Source organism: Myotis nattereri (assembly GCF_964212035.1).
Source record: "Myotis nattereri genome assembly, chromosome: 1".
NCBI lineage: Eukaryota > Metazoa > Chordata > Mammalia > Chiroptera > Vespertilionidae > Myotis > Myotis nattereri.
Window position 1 is genome coordinate 64,782,310 of NC_138075.1, and position 18,349 is coordinate 64,800,658.

Here is an 18,349-nt window from a genome sequence, read left to right on the forward strand (position 1 = left end):
AGCCCCTTCTCGTCTGTGTCATTCCCTATCCCTTCTTTATTGGATAGTTGAAGAGTTCTCAATCTTATATATGGGCCCATGCAAATAAAACTTTATTCCATCACCCCCACCCCAAGGCCCTTCCAGATAGAAATTCAGGAGCCCCACTGCCACCTGGGTGGAGCCTAGGAAACCATGGGCCTGGGGAGAACAGGGGGAGGTAGAGCCTCAGGTGCAGTCTGAGAAGATCCGGAACAGTCCTCGCTGTACAAGGCTGGGGGCGTGCACGGGATGATCTAACAGGATTTTTCCGTAGTTCACAGCAGAAGGTAAAATGAACGGACTCCTAGCAGAATAACAGTTTCACATAACGGTCTGCACTGTCTCAGGCCTGCTGGAGGCAGTCTCTAGAACTGAATGAATTGTTTAGTTACTCTCTATATTTACTTTGAGCAATGGCCCTGCGTTTTCTAATTAATTAAACCTGCAATAAACGTCTTAATAAATATCTACTTTGTAAAGCTACCTAATTACGCTTCCTTTAAAAACAAAACAAAAAAAAAACCAAAAACTTCTCTTTTTGTCATCCTTTAAGAGAAGATGGACCTGGAGTGTGATTACTCTGGTCAACTAATAACAGAGAATTTGGGCACATAACGGGACATGAAATCATTTACACAGGGAAACTGAGGCTCAGCAAGGGAAATGACTTGCCCAAGAGATCAAAATCAGAATTTGCCTTTCCTCACTCCCATCGCTTCCCTCCTGCCCCAGACTCCCTGCTCAAAGCTGAGCACAGACTTATTTCCTTGGAAGACATCCTCGGGGCACATATTCTGTCCGCATCCACTTCCCACCCAAGGAAGAGAGAGGAAGGAGAAGGCTGGTCATGACTCCAAGACAAAAGTCTGACCCAGAAGCTTAAAGAGCACAGATACAGGGAAGAGGCAGCAGCAGGCAGAGGTCTGGGCAGCTCCCATCCGCCTCCTAGAGGCCAGAGAGGAAGTGTCCTGGGACAGACTCCCTGCCACTGAAAGCAGAACTGAGGTGAGAAGGAAGTACTTTCTCTGAATTAGGTCTGACGATAACTGTTAGCTTTGTGCTCTGATGATCTAGTTCATGGCGAAGGTGCATTGAGTTTTGAGCTCCTTAGCCATTGAAAGTGAACGGTAGCCCTGACTGGTCTGGTTCAGTGGATAGGGCGTCGGCCTGCGGACTGAAGGGTCCCAGGTTCGATTCTGGTCAAGGCATGTACCTTGGTTGTGGGCACATCCCCAGTAGGGGGTGTGCAGGAGACAGCTGATCGATGTTTCTCATTGATGTTTCTAACTCTCTATCCCTCTCCTTTCCTCTCTGTAAGAAATCAATAAAATTTATTTGTAAAAAAAGAAAGTGAACGGTAATTGGGGACTTGAACTTTCCAACCAGAATGGGGCACCTGCCCACGTCAGGAAAGGCAGAATTTGAGAACCTGGCAGGAAGGAGCAGAGTTTCTCTGTGGTATTTCGCTGGCAAGCCTGATGTTCTGAAGTGGGTAGTCATGGTAGGTGAATATGTGAGAACTGAATGAAAAGTGAGAAGTGTGCTGACAGCTGCGTTGTAGTAGAGTTCAGATATCCTTTTTTCCTCCCCCTACCACAGCAGTCTTTGCTCCAAGAGCTGATAGTGACCAACAGGTGCTGGAGAAAGGCTGATCTAGTCCATTGCTCCTCACCCCGTCAACATCAGCATCTTCTTGGAACTTGTTGGGAATGCAAATTACTTGGCCTTCCCCAGACCCACTGAACCAGATGCTCTGGGAGGGGGGCCCAGCAGTGTGTGTTTGAACGGCCCTCCAGGTGATTTTGATGCAGACTCAAATTTGAGAACCACTATTCCCGAGCATGGTGTGGGTCTGAATTTGTTGTTTATTAAGGAAACTACTCTCAAGTGAGCTAGCCATCTGTCTCCTACCTTGGCCGCCCTCTCAGTCCACCGCCACCACTGGGACAGAGGGCCACTATTGTGACATTTGGGGTTTATCCTACTGCTTTCCCAGGCCTCAGCGTTTAAACCATCTCTCCACAGCTGGCTCCTGGCCCCAGCTGGCTCACTCCTCCCCAGGGACTTTCAGTTTTGTTGTTCTCGTGAGGTCGTTTCCACTTGCGCTGGGAAGAGAAGCATTTGTAACTGTGGTTTTGCACCATTAATGGGACCACAGAGCAAGAGTCAGGCCCTGGAACCCCACCTCAGAATTCTATCTGCTATAACCAGAGACTTCTCAAGGGAGGTCTTCGCTGCACTTCTCGGGAGAAACAATGAGAATGACCTGCTGGTCCTAGCGAGGGATGCCAGCCGCTGAGTGCCTGCGTGAGCTCTGGGGAGCTTGGGGCTCCTATCAGAGAGTCATGGGCTCCTCTTGTCCATCCCTCCCCTTTATCGGCCAATAGTATGGGGTTGTATAGGATTCCAGGGAGCGGAATTTGAGACCACAGTTAGCGCCAGTAACTTTAATGCCAGAGAGAACCAATTATTATTATTATTTCTTAGAGAGATTGAAGCTCTGGTTTAATTTAATGAAATACATTTTGCCAAATGCTCTTTTCTTTTCCTAAATGCCAGGGCATTAAAAGGTATAGTGTCTGTTGGGACTGTGTTGTTATCTCATCCTCCACCTCACTCAGCTCTTCCTTCTGGGGTGCGAGGAGCATGTCAAGAGAGTATCGTAAGAATCTCGACCTTTGTCTCTGTGGTGTTGAGTAGAAGCTGCCAGGCCTCTGAGGGGTTTGGTTTGATGACATATATTTAATATTTTTCTACTCTCCTTCCAACCTAGTCTGAGGAAAATAGCCTTGGGGTATGGAGAAGATGCCAGTCTGTTCTTTGAGAACCCAAATGGTGGCTGTCCCCATAAGCTTGGGGCACAGCACAAGTGGACATGTACCAGAATCCACCCAGTGTTCTTGTCTAAAGAGGACCTGCTTCTGTTCCTGGAGCGCACAGTCTCCTTGCTAAGGGCTTGTCATGTGCAAGTTCATTCAACCTAAAGGGAGAGGTCAAGGAGGCAGAGGACGTTGGTAGGGGGTTTTATATTTTGTATGTGTCTTGTTTGAGCCTCACAATTATCCTTTGAGAGATGTCGTATTAGTCTTATTTTATAGCTAAGGAAATGGAATCAGACAGATTAAGGTCTGAGCAGGGCCTTGACTCTGACCCTGGTGCATATCCTCGATGCCTTCGCCTTCCCAGAGCCCTTCCCTCTGCTGCCTTTGCCTCCACCTCAATTTCTAGGGGACATGAGTGACAAATTGAAAAAGAGATTGCACCAGGACTCAAAACTCCTGGCCCCTTTCATTCTTGGGACGTGTCTAGCCCAGAATCCATCACATTTGTTGGTACTGACCAGGAACCAGCTTTCTGCTGAGGGGGAGGGAAGTTGGGGGAATAGCTACAGAAACAATGAAGATGCTGATTTTGCCATATTTCTCCTGACAAAGACCACTCCTTACAACTCCAGAAATCCTCAGATTTGACAAATAACATGCATTTGCCCTTGGGGAAGAAAAAGGTAGTAAAATTAATTGGGAGCAAGAAGCCTATTATCCCAAAATTCTGGACTTTCTTCACAAGTTGTCTGAAGCAACATTCTGAGAGGCCTAGCTGTGTGAGAGGGTTGTGTGTGTAAGAGAGAGGGGGAACCATGCACTGCTCACAAATACGAAGTAATGAGTTTTTCCTAACAAGCCTGGCTGAGTTTTCACTAATCCTGCAGCTATGGCATGACTAGTCCACTGAGATATTTAGCACTGGATGGAAAAATACATCCAAAATATAGTCAACCAATAGCAAGAAACAGTGATGCTTCTGAGTCACCTTACTGTAAAAGTGGCCGCACTGTGCAAATTAGAAACCAGTTTGCTTCTCTCAGGCCCAGCTCAGGTTTTTTTTTCTTTTCAGATGCAAGGAATCCACATAGGAATGGGGATGCCTTGGCGCATATATATATATTTCAGAGAGGAAGGGAGAGGGAGAGAGACAGAAATATCAATGATGAGAGAGAATCATTATCAGCTGCCTCCTGCACACCCCACAGCAGGCATAGAGCCCACAACCCTGGCGTGTGCCCTGACTGGGGATCGAACCGTGACCTCCTGGTTCGTAGGTTGATGCTCAACCACTGAGCCAAGCCAGCAGGGCGAGACGTCTTGGCTCTTGAAGCATCATCATTGATATCTCAATAAGTCTAGCCCTCTCATTAGCCCTGCTCTTACCAGCTATTCAGCAGCAGGTTTGAAGGTTCTGCTCAGAGGGTCTTAATTGCCCTTGAGTCTGTTTTGGGCCATCTGTGCTAACAAAACACTTAGTCCTCCCTCCCATGACATTTACTTGCACACAGATTGGATGTGTTTTCCCTGCCCCGCGTGCACATCCTCTGCATGCCATGTGACAGTGAGCTAAGCCAGTTCTCTGACCCGGGCAAGGACTGCCAACAGGGCTCCCTGAGGCACCACATGCCTGGCATTTGAACCTGCAGATACCGATTTGCATCATGAAAATCACCTAACTCCCTCAGTTTGCATGTAGACTGGGGAGTTCTGGTGCAAGAGGTTGTTGCCTTTATTAAGGACTAGGTGAGGCCAGTGGCTGCAGGAGTCTGGATAAGCACTGTTCCCTTCTCCCTCCGAACTCTGACTTCCCTGCCCTGGGGCTGGGCCTCCTGGCCCCACAGCAGCCTCCTGGTTCTGTAGCCTAGATACGGAGCGCCTGGTAGGCCCCATCCTGCCAGCCTGAGTCCTGGAGTCCATCTCCTCGGAGAGTAGAGAGCCGACGGCACGACTGGGCATGGCCCTGCTGCATTTGGGACAGTCTCCTACGGAAGACAGCAGGGCCGCATTCCTCTCCGGAATGACTTCCCCATCTTCTCCCAGAGTGAGCTTTTTAGCTGCAGCCTCAGTGGTTCCTGGACAGATTTTGTCGGTTTAGGACTCTGCAAGAAAAGTGGGATCCTGGGCCAGGAGCTCAGCAGGGGTTACCTCCCGTCAAAGAAAATGCAAATTAGTGTGGGAGGTGCTGAGACTAAGAAATCCAGGGCCCTGCTGCTAGCATTTGTGCCCCTTACCCTCCCTCTGGGGAAGCTAGGCTGGGTGTAGCATGTGAACTGGAGGTGGGACTGCACCCCAGTAACTGATTCACACTTTTCGGCTCATTGTGCTCATGCCATGGCCCTGAGAAGATGGACTAATGTGGCTGTTCCTCTGTGACATTCAAATGCGTTTACACAGCATCTGCTCCGGGCAGACATGACACACACGTGCCCTTAGAGGACACTGGTAAGGAAAGCAAGGAAGTGTTTGGCCTAAAAGACACTTAAACATAAAGTTAAGCTAGAATCAAGGCCAAAATGCCATCCCAGCCCTGGTGCCTACCCCTTCCCTGTCAGGCCTCTGAGGACAACTTGTTCAGCTCTCACCCTCTGGTCACCCCCTCCTGGCGAGGCCTCGCCCCATCCTGGACTCCTCTGCTTTTGGACTGCAGGTGTGCATTGCCCCCTGCCCTCCGTCTCACCTCCGCCTTCTCTAAGGCCCATGACACTATGACCAGCTCCCCTTTAACAGCATGGGGCTGGGAACTGAGAAAGTCCGGCTCGCTCTGGCCCTCTTTAAGACTCACGTAGCCTGCTCTTAAAATTGGCCTGCCTCACAGGCAAGCTGGATAGAATAAGGTGAGGCCCAATGAGTCGGGGGCTTCTACACGTTACCCCTTCTCACGGGGATGCACCCTGCCAGCATCCCTGGGATTGACCCTATAATGGGTTCAAATGAAACCGCTCTCCTGCCCCAGGGTATTGTTTATGAGACAGAAAGTACAATTAACTGACTAAATACAATGAACTGCTTGCTGCCTCCGCCCCTTCCCTACAGACAAACCATGAGAACCCAAACCAGGAGCCCCAGGGAGGAGCAAGAACATGAATTCTCCCAACCTCAGAGTTCCAGAATGATTCTTAGGGAATCATTCTGTGCACCATATAGAGAGATGCAATGGGTTGACTTATATGCGCTGATTTTCATATGCGGGTACTATTGTGGTTCATAACATACAATTTACTTCCTAATGTGCTTAAATAAGTTAGTTTGACCCAACAATGACTCTGAAGAGAATCCCCTCCGAGGGTCAGCTGGTGTGGGAGCGCTGCCTCCGCTCTCTTGTCCTGAAGATTAACATCTTCAGGCCTGGAGCCCGGACGTTGTGACTAAACAATTATCACCTGTCAGCGCTCAGGCCTGTTTCTCCAGAAAAATCAAAGACACAACACTCAGCACACAACACATGGGTTAGCCATAGCATGAGGGCGAATACAGGCAAAGGGTAAAGAAGATGGAACTCCTGGACTTTGCCATCCAACAAAGAGAAGACTGGCTGCCACAGAAAATGCCAAAAAGCCCCAGACTTAGCACAGGGAGGCCACAGAGAGGGGGCTCTAGGATACTGCCAGCATCTGGAAGTGCAGGGGGACCCCCAAAGCCAGGAAGTGTGAAATTCCTGAGCTCCTGCCCCTGCCAGCAGCTTGTCCAAGAAGCCCACCAGGATGGTTCAGCTGACTGTCTCCCCCTCCTTCAGCCCCCCCACCGCCAAGGCTGCCTGAGGCCACCCCACCAGCCTCAGACGTGAGCACTCCAGAAGAAGGGCAGGTCATCACCCTCTGTGAAGGTGCCACAGCAGGGCTCTGAGGTGATTCTGCCTTTCTGTTTCTGCTGGGAATGGAAACTTCAGGAATTCTGCCATCACCAGAGCTCTGTTCCCACCTCTCCTGCCACTCCCCTCGCCTCCCTCCCACCCACCCATCTTCCTTGGAGAAACAACACGGGAAGATGCTTCTCTTCATTAGTCTACACGGGAGCCGAGCCTTCAGAACCATGTACCTTCCACCAGTAAATGGGAACCCAGGGGAACTGGGACTTCATGGTGGGGTTTCACCAGGTGCTAAGAAATCGCAAGAAAAAAGATCCCTTTTTAAAAAATTGATAAAGGGATGTGTAATGGGATATGTCTTTTTTCATAACTTCCTGAAGAGAAAAGCCCGGCTTCCTTTTCTTCCTCTGAGTGGGAGAGCTATGAGTGTGCTTGAGCTGCCAGCCCATGAGAGGGAGCTGTTTTTACGGAAGACATGATTCTTATGGAAAGCCCATGTGGTTTCTACCACGGAAGCACATTGTCCCCGTGCCCACCCCGCGCTCCTGCTAATACGGTGGTTATATGTATGGAAGCAAACGTCTTCAGCCGTTAACACTCGCCCCAGCTGGGCACAGTGTAGTAGCCAGCTTGGTGCAAAGTAAAATTTGTATAGAAAAATATTCACCATATGGGACTGTCTCTTAATATTCCTTTCCAGCTGCTCTGAGAAGGATAATAGCACAGGACATGCCGCTTGGGATAGAGTTAAATGAGTTCCCCTACTCCCAGAAGAACCTTAAAAATGAGTTTAGGCTCTTCCCACATGCTGGGGCATCAGAAAGGAAATGGTTGGCAGCCCCTGCCCAAAACGACAGTTGTTGGAAGCCTTTGAAAGACCTGGTTGGCGGCCGCCTCCCGGAAGTCCCGGTGTGACTCCTAGCAAGTCTCTGTCCTGAAAGTAGCTCTTGCTGGTGGGAGACCAAAGGCGGGGGTGGGGAGGAGGAGAATGGGGCCCAGGATTATGTTGTGAGAGGGAGTGTGAGGCCAGCAGAAGAGAGCGGGGCCTACATGGCTTCCTCTCACTCATCCTCCCAGTCCTCTAAGGATAAGCTTCTTAGGATATTTGTTGAGAGATGTGATACTCTGCCCTAGTTCTCCTGGGATAGTATAGGGTGAGCCCGCAGAAGAGGAAGCGATGAGGTGTGAACCTTCATGGACCAGAGCCAGGCCCTTCTGCAATAGCCCATGCCCTTGGCACAGGTGGGATGCTTTGGGTCTTATAAGACAACCTCGATTTGCATGCGCAATTAGACACAGCCACCAGAGATGATTCTCTTGGCTGTGAAGACCCCTGGGGACAAGCCCACAGAGCGATGCTTGCAGAGCTCCAGATGTCCTGACCGTTTCCTGCAAGTCATCCACCTCCCAGGCAGGTCCCTGAAGGAGAAGGTTCTGGGTTTAGAAATGGCCTAATTTCCTCACATTTTGTGAAACCTTTCAGCTGACCCCCTACCTTCTATTCATTCAGTCATTGGTTTATTCAACAAACAATTACTGAGGATCTACCTGCCACTTGCCAGGCCCTGTGAAAGTTCAGGGGGAGGGCTCCTGCCCTAGCTGGTTTGGCTCCATGGATAGAGCGTCGGCCTGTGGACTGAAGGGTCCCAGGTTCAATTCCGGTCAAGGGCATGTGCCTCGATCCGTGGTGGGGGGTGCGCAAGAGGCAACCAATCAATGATTCTCTCTTATCACTGATGTTTCTATCTCTCTCTCCCTCTCCCTTCCTCTTTGAAGTCAATAAAAAAAATATTTTTTTAAAAAGGAATATTATAGCCTAGAAAGGGAACAGACAACAAATAAGAAAACAAATCAACAGGGCAATTACTGATTACTGTAAGAGCCATGACGGACATGAAGAGGATACATGAGATGGAAAGTAGCTGGGAGGGGCTGTGCGATAGGGGAGGCCCCTCTGCAGAGAGCACATTTGAGCGGAGACCTCAAGGACAGGAGTGGCGTGAGAAGAGCTGGAGGAAGGGCGTGCCAGGCAGAGGGAGTTCGAAGATGCAGGGGCAGAAACGCCTTGGAGGGTTTAGGAACAGAGAGGCCGAGCCAGAGAGCAGTGAGGAGAGTGATTTGGGGTGAGTTCAGAGAAGAGGCAGGAGCCAGGCCGTCGTGTAGGCCTTGGAGGCCGAGGTCAGAGTGTGGACTGTGTTCTGAGAGCAATGGGGAGCCAGTGACGGTGTGGAGCGGGAGTGGTGATGTAACTGAAGGTCACCGTGTGCTCATTGCCACGGTGTTTGTAACAGAAGATTAGAAACAAACTCCATCAGCATGGAGCTGGGTAGATAAATTTAGGTTCATTCCAGTGGTTTGCAGCAGTTAAAAACTGTGAGGCTTCCATTTTTCTATTAGGAAAAAACAATCTGTGAGGCTTATCCATTCATACTGCTTTAGAAGGATTTGCAAGGTACCCCAAATGGGGGGAAATCCCAAGAAACAGAATGGAGTACAATGTGCTGCCAATGTGTTTTTAAAAGAGGAGATGGATATGGATATAGGGGTGGCTGTAATGTTACACCACATTAAGGATACGTAAGAACCTGGTGAGGGGTTTCTTCTGAGGAGGGGAACTGAGGCACAAGGTGACTAGGAGACATACTCTTCGTAGTATATACTTTTGTGTGTTTGAATATCTTACTAGGTATCTGTCTTACGTATTCAGCAAAAAAAGAATAAATTGTGGCCCTGGCCAGTGTGGCTCAGTTGGTTGAGCATCCCACGCACAGAGAAGTGGCTGGTTTGATTCCCAGTCAGAGCACATGTCCAAGTTGTGGGCTTGATCCCCAGTAGGGGCTGTGCAGCAGGCAGAGATTGATGTTTCTCTCTCCCTTCCCCTCTCTCTAAAATTAAATACAGACCTAGCCGGTTTGACTCAGTGGATAGAGCATGGGCCTGTGGATGGAAGGGTCCCAGGTGTGATTCCGGTCAAGGGTATGCAACTCGGTTGCAGGCTATATCCTGGCCCTGGTTGGGGTGTATGCAGGAAGCAACCAACTGATGGGTGTCTCTCTCACGTCGATGTTTCTCTCTGTGTGTCTTTCCCCCTCCCTTCCACTCTCTCTAAAAATCAATGGAAAATATCCTCGGGTGAGGATAAGTAAATAAATTCAATTAAAAAAACCATATTTTTAAAAGACTAAAATGTCGTCAGCCTGCTCACTGTGTGGAGAGGGTGTGAGAGCAGACGCAGAGAACTGGTTGGAAGACTGGCTGTGACCTAGCTGAGAGATGGTGGTGAGCTTCACCTGAGGTTGGTAATGGGATGGGGAGAATACACTTTAGAGGCAGAGCCAGCTGCTCTTGGTGCATTCCACACTGACATGCCCTAGAAGCTTCGTGCATTAGAGATCAGAACCAGGCTCCCCTAACTCCCGGACTTCTTATGGGCAGGCGCCTGCCCATATCCTCACACAGCTGTTAAAAATGATTTTTAATGACCGTCAGCACAAAGTCCCCTGAAGAAGCCCTCTAGTTTCTCAATGGAGCTTTCTTCCCTTGCAGAGAGATGCCAAAGGCCAGTACCTATTTGACCTTCTTTGCCACCACCTGAACCTACTTGAAAAAGACTATTTTGGAATCCGCTTTGTGGACCCAGATAAGCAGCGGGTAAGTCACAATTCAAAGCACAGATGGAGGAGAGGGTTGGTCAATAAGCCTGACGCTTTGAGCTGCCACTCATCTTCAGAGTTTAGGAGTCAGGGACCAACCAGACACTACAGGTAAGTGTCATCTCTTCAGATCATATTATGAGAGCCCAGCTGGTGTGCTCAGTGCTTGAGTGTCGACCTATGAACCAGGAGGTCACAGTTGGTTTCACCAGTCAGGGCACATGCGGGCTCGATCCTTGGTGGGGGACGGGCAAGAGGCAGTCGATCGATGATTCTCTCTGGTCATTGATGTTTCTATCTCTCTCTCCCTTCCTCTCTGAAATCAATAAAAATGTTTTTTTAATCATATTCTGAGACCTGGAGACACCATAGCAGAGCTCATCTCATTGCTCACCATTTAACAGAGGCTGAAATGGCAGCCTGGAGAGCTGAAGTGATTTGCCCAAAGTTGCCCAGTTGGAGGTAGAGCTAGAGTTGTGGTCTCAGGGCCCAGGTCACAGACTAAAGCCCTCCTGCCCCCTTTCTAGTACCTGGGCCTCACCTGAGGTGCCACACCACCCCAATCTGAGCAGGACAAAGAGCCAAATTGGCACTGGCCTTGCAGGGCCTTGCAAGTCTTGCAGTTCCTGTTCTGCTCTACACTGTGTGGTCGGCTCGGCAGACACAGGGCACTGCCAAGGACTGTGATACTCCTGACAGGTAGAACAACCAGTCCGCTATCCCAGCAGCTGCTCACCTCTCCAGCTTCACCTCCCTGACCTTCCTCCTCCCTGCTATGGCCCTGCCAGATAGCTCTGTGGCTCCCCACGGCATCCTTGTCTTTTCCCAGAGCCTTCACCTAGCTCAGTGATGGCGAACCTATGACACGCGTGTCAGAGGTGACACGCGAACTCATTTTTTTGGTTGATTTTTCTTTGTTAAATGGCATTTAAATATATAAAATAAATATCAAAAATATAAGTCTTTGTTTTACTATGGTTGCAAATATCAAAAAATTTCTATATGTGACACAGCACCAGAGTTAAGTTAGGGTTTTTCAAAATGCTGACACGCCGAGCTCAAATGCTGACACTCCGTGCCACACACAGGTCACCATCACTGACCTATACAGTCCCCTTGCCTGAATAGTTCTTCTCACTTCTCCACGGTCTACACTTTTCTTCTGGCTCATGGCCTTCTCACACATAAGGTCTTAGCCTAGACCAGTGGTCGGCAAACTTGTGGCTCAGCAAACCGTAGCTCGCGAGCCACATGCAGCTCTTTGGTCCCTTGAGTGTGGCAGTATTTTGTGGAAGACCCACACTCAAGGGGCCAAAGAGCCTCATGTGGCTCACGAGCCGCGGTTTGCCGACCACGGGCCTAGACTTGTGTTTCTTCCAGAAGTTTTCCCTAAGCCCCACTCTGAATGAGGGTCCCTCCTATGTGCCCCATATGCCCTGTGATTGCCTGTGTCCCTTGCAAAACTGTAAGTTCTGTGAGGGCGTAAACATTATCATATTCATTACTACATCCCATGGCACTGTCCTGGGGCCTAGAAGGTGGTGGTATGCAGGGAATATTTGCTGAGGGCGTGATGAGAGGGTGAGTTTATGGCTAGCAGTGCCATATTTCCCCTCCACTCGCCCAGGTGGCCCACTAGCAGACACCTGCAGTTTCTACAACGCTGTCCATCAGCCCTTTGCCCTCTGTGGGGATGTACTGTCTGGCATGAAGTGGACAGTATGCAGAAGCATTCAGGCCTCAATGATTCCCTTCCCTATACCCCTGCCCACCAGCCAGTCTTGTCTACCAGCCTCCAAAAACACAATCACCATGAATCCCAGAGGGACCCCCCCTTTCATGGGCCCACAAATTTTCTTCACAGCTCCAACATGGGCTTCGTCTCTGTCGCCACGAAGGGACCCTGGAGAGAGCCTCGGAGGGCGCAGCCTCCCAGCAGTGGCCAGGCCACAGATAACCAACGAATGAATGGGCACTTCACACCAGGCCAGAGTCAGGTGCCCTTTTGTTCTCTGGTGCTCTGAGCCAGCTGTTTTCAACTTTTTTCATCTCATGGCACACAGAAACTAATTACTAAAATTCTGCAGTGCGCGCACACACACACACACACACACACACACACACACACACACATATATATATATATATATATATATATATATACATTTTTTTGCCCATCTGACCAACCAACCAGGTATAATTTTGATTCATTCACACTGTCATTTTTTTATTTGGCAATCTAAGGGAAGAGAGGCCAGTGCCCCTGACTAAGTAGTTGGGTATCACATGTTGCAGAACTCCATGCCACACACCGGTTGCAAATTGCTGCTCTGAGCCTTGTGTCTCCAGGTCCATTTAGGGTGTTAGGGCTAAACACCTGAGCTTTAGGAGGGACTCAGAAGGACTGCCCCGCCCCATTTGCTGACAGGTTTTGCTCCTCCTGGCTCAGCAGAATGTTGAGCATCATCCGTGTTTGGAAGGTCGTGTGAGGTCAGTCCCTCACCTGTAAGGTCTCCACTGCCTTGACATAACTACTGCCTGGACCACAGTATGAGGTTCCAGGAGGTGCCAGACACCGAGCAGCTGTGGGTCCTCACACACTGTCGCTGCCCATTCGCTGTGTGATAATGGACTGTTTTCACACCGGGGTCGTTTGCTGTTGATTTTTGGATTCTGTTGGTTTGAGCTGTCTCTCCTTGAGGAGGAAGGCCAGTTACCTAAGGTCTGTCTCTTCATGTCCCAAAGAGGGTAGCATAGGAGGAAAAAAGGGCACAGTGTCCTGTTCATTATTTTTAAGTTAGGTCAGGATGTGCCTGAGGAGAATAAGAGTGTATGTGAAGTGATGAGGATTAAGGGCAGGAGACAGATAAAGGTAAGGAAGTGGGGGAAAGAGAAATAAACGCTTATGGAGTGGCTGCAGTGGGCTGGGCTCTGCACTGAGCACAGAGCTACATACTTCAGCTGATGGGTATTGAGCACTGCGTTGTATCGGGCACTGAGCTATGGGCTTCACATATGCTGTTTAATTCTTGCCACAAATGAGATGAGTGTCCACAATTATATTATCCATCTCCGGATTAGTAAATAAAGTCTCAGGCAGGTTAAGTAACTTGCCTGCGGCAGGTGGCAAAACCTGTCTCCACCTCAGACCTGTGCGACCCAGCGCCTGTGTGGTTCCTAAAGCTCCATGTTGAGTTCATACCTGAGAGCCTCCAAATTGTGGTGATCCTTTGCCTTTAGTGAGGGGTAAGGAGAGCAGGGAGGCTGGGAGGGCTCCTGAGAGCTTGTGGAAATGGCACTGTAAAGAAGTGTTGTCCTATGCCCTAACCAGTTTGGCTCAGTGGCTAGAGCGTCGGCCTGTGGACTGAAAGGTCCCAGGTTCGATTTCGGTCAAGGTCATGTACCTTGGTTGCAGGCACAACCCCAGTGGGAGGTGTGCAGGAGGCAGCTGATCAATGTTTCTCTCCCATAGATGTTTCTGCCTCTCTATCCCTCTCCCTTCCTCTCTGCAAAAAATCAATAAAATATTTTTTTTTAAAAAGAATTGTCGTCCTAGATCCGTGGTCGGCAAACTGCGGCTCGCGAGCCACATGCGGCTTTTTGGCTTCTTGAGTGTGGTTCTTCCACAAAATACCACGTGCGGGTGCATATACAGTGCGATTGAAACTCCGTGGCCCATGCACAGAAGTCGGTTTTCGGCCTGGGCGAGTCTATTTTGAAGAAGTACTGTTGATATTTGCTCTGTTGACTAATAAGTTTGCCAACCACTGTCCTAGATCTACTGACTCGTGGATAGAGCTGGTAAGATCCCAGCTCCCTAGAGTGAAGCTGTAAAACACACCTCCTCCCCTGGGGCACCAGGCGGGCTGCACCCAGCGCTCCATCCATCTCCTCCCTGCTGCTCTGCCGGGGTCTCCGTGGGGAGGAGCTGCCCTCAGTCACCCTCTTCCTGTTCCTGGCTCAGGCCCAGGGCCTCGGCCTCGGCCTCCTCTCAGCCTCTCCTTTCAAGGTGGAGGGACCCTTTCAAGCCTCTGGAGTCTGACATTGGCCCATTCACCCAAAGACAGGAGCACACGCCCCTCTCCGAGTCTTCTCCTCGTCTCCTGACGCCCCTTCCCCAAACCCATGTTAACAGTTTGCTAGTGATTCTGGGACCCAGACTTAGCCAGACAGATGCAAAAGGTAACTCTGGGCATCACCATATTCTTGGGATCCTTTCAAGATTTTTCTACCAGAACCTTAAAATCTCTTGGGCAAGCTGTGACACCTTTACACTCCCCACTCCACTTCTGATCTCCTCCAGCCTCCCTCCTTCCTTCAGCTCTCACCCCTAAAGTCCTCTTGCCAGCTTCTTGCCAAGGGGAATAGCCTTTTTGTCCTTCAGCTCCACCTGCCTTCTGCTCATAATGGATCCTACAAGTCATTCCTCTTCGTTTCCAAGTTTCTTTGTTGATTGACTTTCATCTATCAGGGGACTGTCTAGAGGCATTCTGTTGACTGAGTCCCAGACACTTGCGAGCTCTTCTCCCTGCAGAGAGTTCCAGATAGGCCTCCTGCACCTGCACCGGCACAGCCTGGGAGCCCCGTAGTTTCCATGCAATTTCATCTCTTGCCTTCGCCTTGCGGTGAAGCCAAGCCGCCACGGGCCGTGTAATGTGAGAGGACCTCTTAACCACATTGAGTGGCTGTAATGAGTTGCCAGCCTCGTGGGAACTCAGATCAGAGGAAGCAAGAGAGCAGAATGTCAACCCAGATTATCCATGTGGAGCTGACGAGAGAACTGGCTCTTAGTGGGTCCATTAACTGCATAACCCGTGCCCAGCCCAGAAGGTGAGCGCTGGGAATCGAGGGAGGCCAGGATGCCGTCTGCGTGGCCCTGGCCTCTTTGCCGCAAAGGGAGGACTCTGCCAAGATGTAACGTTAAATGGAAGTAGCCAGAAAGGAGGGCAGTATGGACCTGGTTCCTTCCAACCTTTGACAGCTGCATCCTGAACACTGTGCTGGGCACGGGCAATCCAGTGTAAACAAGACAATTTTTTGCCCTCACAGGGCTCATGACTAATGATTTTAAGCTGCTTCCGGATAACCAAGCCCAAATAACAGTAGTTCTAGCTCTCTGCAGATTGTCAAGGTTCCTGATTAGCATAACAGCAACAAACATCAAGAATGCATTTGTAAAGCATCCCTGTAGGACTGGGAAACATACTAGTAGAATGGTCTCATTGCTTCCTTCCTCAAACATAAGTACCATGGGGAAAAAGGCATTGCTACTATGTCCCGCCTCCATGAAATTCCAGGGGATGCAGGATACGATCCTATACTTCAGTTGTGGTTAGTTATCTTATGAGACAGACTTTGCCAAGGAATCCTGAGCACGCATCTCTCACACAGGGCTGGGCAATCTGTGTTTACTCAGACAAAGGTGGAAGATACACCAGCCATCCCTACCTTCTCACCATTTATGAAATTCTGTCAGTACTTTCTAGAGCCCCCTGTCAAAAAAAAACATTGGCATATAGCACAAATACATACAACCCATTAAAGCCAGTATTTCCCTACTCAAGCCAGATGGGGCTCGGTCCCCATCACACACACGTACATTCACTTGTGCCTACTGATGTGCCAGAAACGTGGATCAGAACCTTGGCACCCTGGTCTAGGAGGTGGCCTTGCCAGACAAGCCCAGAAATGGCATCTGAAGCTGGAACTCCGTCCTCTTCACAGCTGGTTCCCAGTGGAACTTTTCAGAAAATCATACCACTCTTTACTCTCCAAGCCTACATATCACGAGCTTTTGGGCTGCTTTCACCCTGGGCTACAATCTGTCTGGTGATTTAAATTGGGTTAAACAAGTTATATTTGACACTGCTTCTCATTAGGGTTTTCTTGTTCTGTGTTCTCGCTCTCAGCATTGGTTGGAGTTTACGAAATCTGTGGTGAAGCAGTTGAGATGTAAGTATTCCCTGAGAAAAGACTCGAGCCCTACCCCTGGGGAGCGGGGTGAAACCTCCCACTTGTAGTGAGCCTTGGAATTTTCCACTGTTCTGTGTATAAGTGGCCCTAAACACCTGAGGATTTTCTTCTGAGGGTTCAGAGGCCCGTGCATCCTGGTGGGGAGGGCAGCTCCGTCTTCTCTGGACCAGAGGGTCTTCCCTGACGGGCACCTGTTTTTCTCTGCAGCCCAGCCTCCGTTCACCATGTGTTTCCGGGTGAAGTTCTACCCTGCAGACCCTGCTGCCCTGAAGGAAGAAATAACCAGGTGAGATGAAACATACCTCCCTCCACCACTAAGACCTGCTGGAGAGGGCAGGAGAGAGGGACTGTCACCTCTCAGATCCTCTGTGCTGGAAGCTCCTAACTCGCATAGGCAAGGCATTCTTCTTAACTAGAACCTAACTTCTGGGTTTCACCCATCCCCGCCTGCTCTCCTTGCTCACCCCCTCAGTAAATTGGAACAGAGGGAGCGTCCTTCTTCGGAAAGTGTGAACACATCATCCTGAACTGGACCTCCTCAGAGGGCTCTGGAGTAACGAATGAATCAAACGCATATTTTTCTCTTATCGGTGATGCGGCCACCGTGGACGTTTTGGAGAGGGCTGTGTTGCTGCTCTTTGGGGAGGTTGAAATAGACTCCAAGGCATGACACTAAAGAACCTGTTGGGAAATAACCGAGGGTTTTAAATCGAAGTGGGTCAGCGCCCGTGTGCTGATGGATCCGGTCCCCGTAAGCTCTTTAGAGAGCGGATGGCTGCCGGGGTTGGATTCGATCTCATTCAGCACTTCTCGAGAACGAGGAAGAACCCCTGTGCCACAGCCATCCTGTGAGAGGGTCAGCGAGTAGGAGCTTCGAAGCTTCCCCTGGGTTCTGTATCTCGGGGCCAAATTCATTCTAAAAGTGTTGCCTCGGAGACTTAGGAACTCTGTGTAACAGGGATCCTTAACTTTTATACTAGAAAGATGTCATGTTGACATGAACAACACCTTGCTGTGTCCTTGTAGCGGGAGGGGCCCAGGCGAAAAGGCCGTGCCAGGGAATCTCAGAGCTGAGGAGGAGACAGCTCCGCCCACACCCAAGAGAAGCAGAGACGGGAGGAGGCCTTTGCCAGTCGTCCAGACTGTCCGTCCTTTAAGGCTTTGCGGTTTCCTTCTGGACCCTGAACGGCTTGAGATAATCCGAAACAAAAGAGGAGGGACGAAGGGAGAAAGAGTATGGAATTATGTTCTCTTCATACTCTGAAGAGCATGCCACTACCTTTACATCCAGTGAAAGGAGCAGAAGTTTATCTGAAAAGGACAATGAGGAAATGGGGAGAGAAGAGAGCAAGAGACAGGAACAAGTAGTACACAGGAAGCAAAGATGTGGGGTGGGAGGGAAGGGGGCTTGGCCGCGGAGGGAGAGGGGTCTTCTGATCAGGTCAGAGGATCAGGACAGCGGGCTGCTCTGGGTGCAGGAGCGTGTACACTCACCCACTTTGACACACGGCGGGCGGGGGGTGTGTAGGTGGAGTCGAACCTTATGTTCCTTCCTGGACACAGGAGCTACACGCTCTGCTCATCCACACGGAAGTGGATGTGGCTCCCACTTTGCTTCTAAAAACCAAGCTCATCCATATTAATAAGCAGTCCTGTAGCTTTAGGTAGAACAGGGAGGGTAGAACTACTATGTTTAACAGCTTAAACAGAGAGGAATTTTGGCAAAGCACTAACCTGCCTTGCTCATGATCTTGAGTGTTTGCCTTAGGTCTGAGCACATCCTCCCCTCCCTTCCCCTTCTCACTTTTCCCCTTCCCTCCCCTCCCCTCCTCTTTCTCTCCCTCTCTCTTTCTGTTGAAAGAGGTGATGATACCAGGGCAGATCCAGAAGTCTGCACTCCTGTCCACATGTCAGAGCAAATTCAGCACATCTTTGCTCAGAGCCTAGCCCTGGCCTCCTGACAGCACACGTCAGCTTTGCCTGGTCTACACCTCACTGGCCGACAGTGGGATGAGGGACTGGTCTGCTATAACCCAGTGAGAGCATCACAGGCACATGGTTTTTGGATTTGA

General features: G+C 49.9%; 1 protein-coding gene across 3 annotated transcripts in view; it reads left to right on the forward strand.

Moving 5' to 3' along the window:
• FRMD5 (FERM domain containing 5) overlaps positions 1-18,349 on the forward strand; it is a 289,075-nt gene that overhangs the window by 238,156 nt on the left and 32,570 nt on the right. For all 3 annotated transcript variants that reach the window (XM_081112476.1, XM_081112474.1, XM_081112475.1), the window contains exons 2-4: positions 10,198-10,302; positions 16,214-16,256; positions 16,485-16,563. In XM_081112476.1, coding sequence (XP_080968602.1) covers positions 10,198-10,302; positions 16,214-16,256; positions 16,485-16,563 — 227 coding nt within the window. The remainder of the gene's footprint in view (positions 1-10,197; positions 10,303-16,213; positions 16,257-16,484; positions 16,564-18,349) is intronic.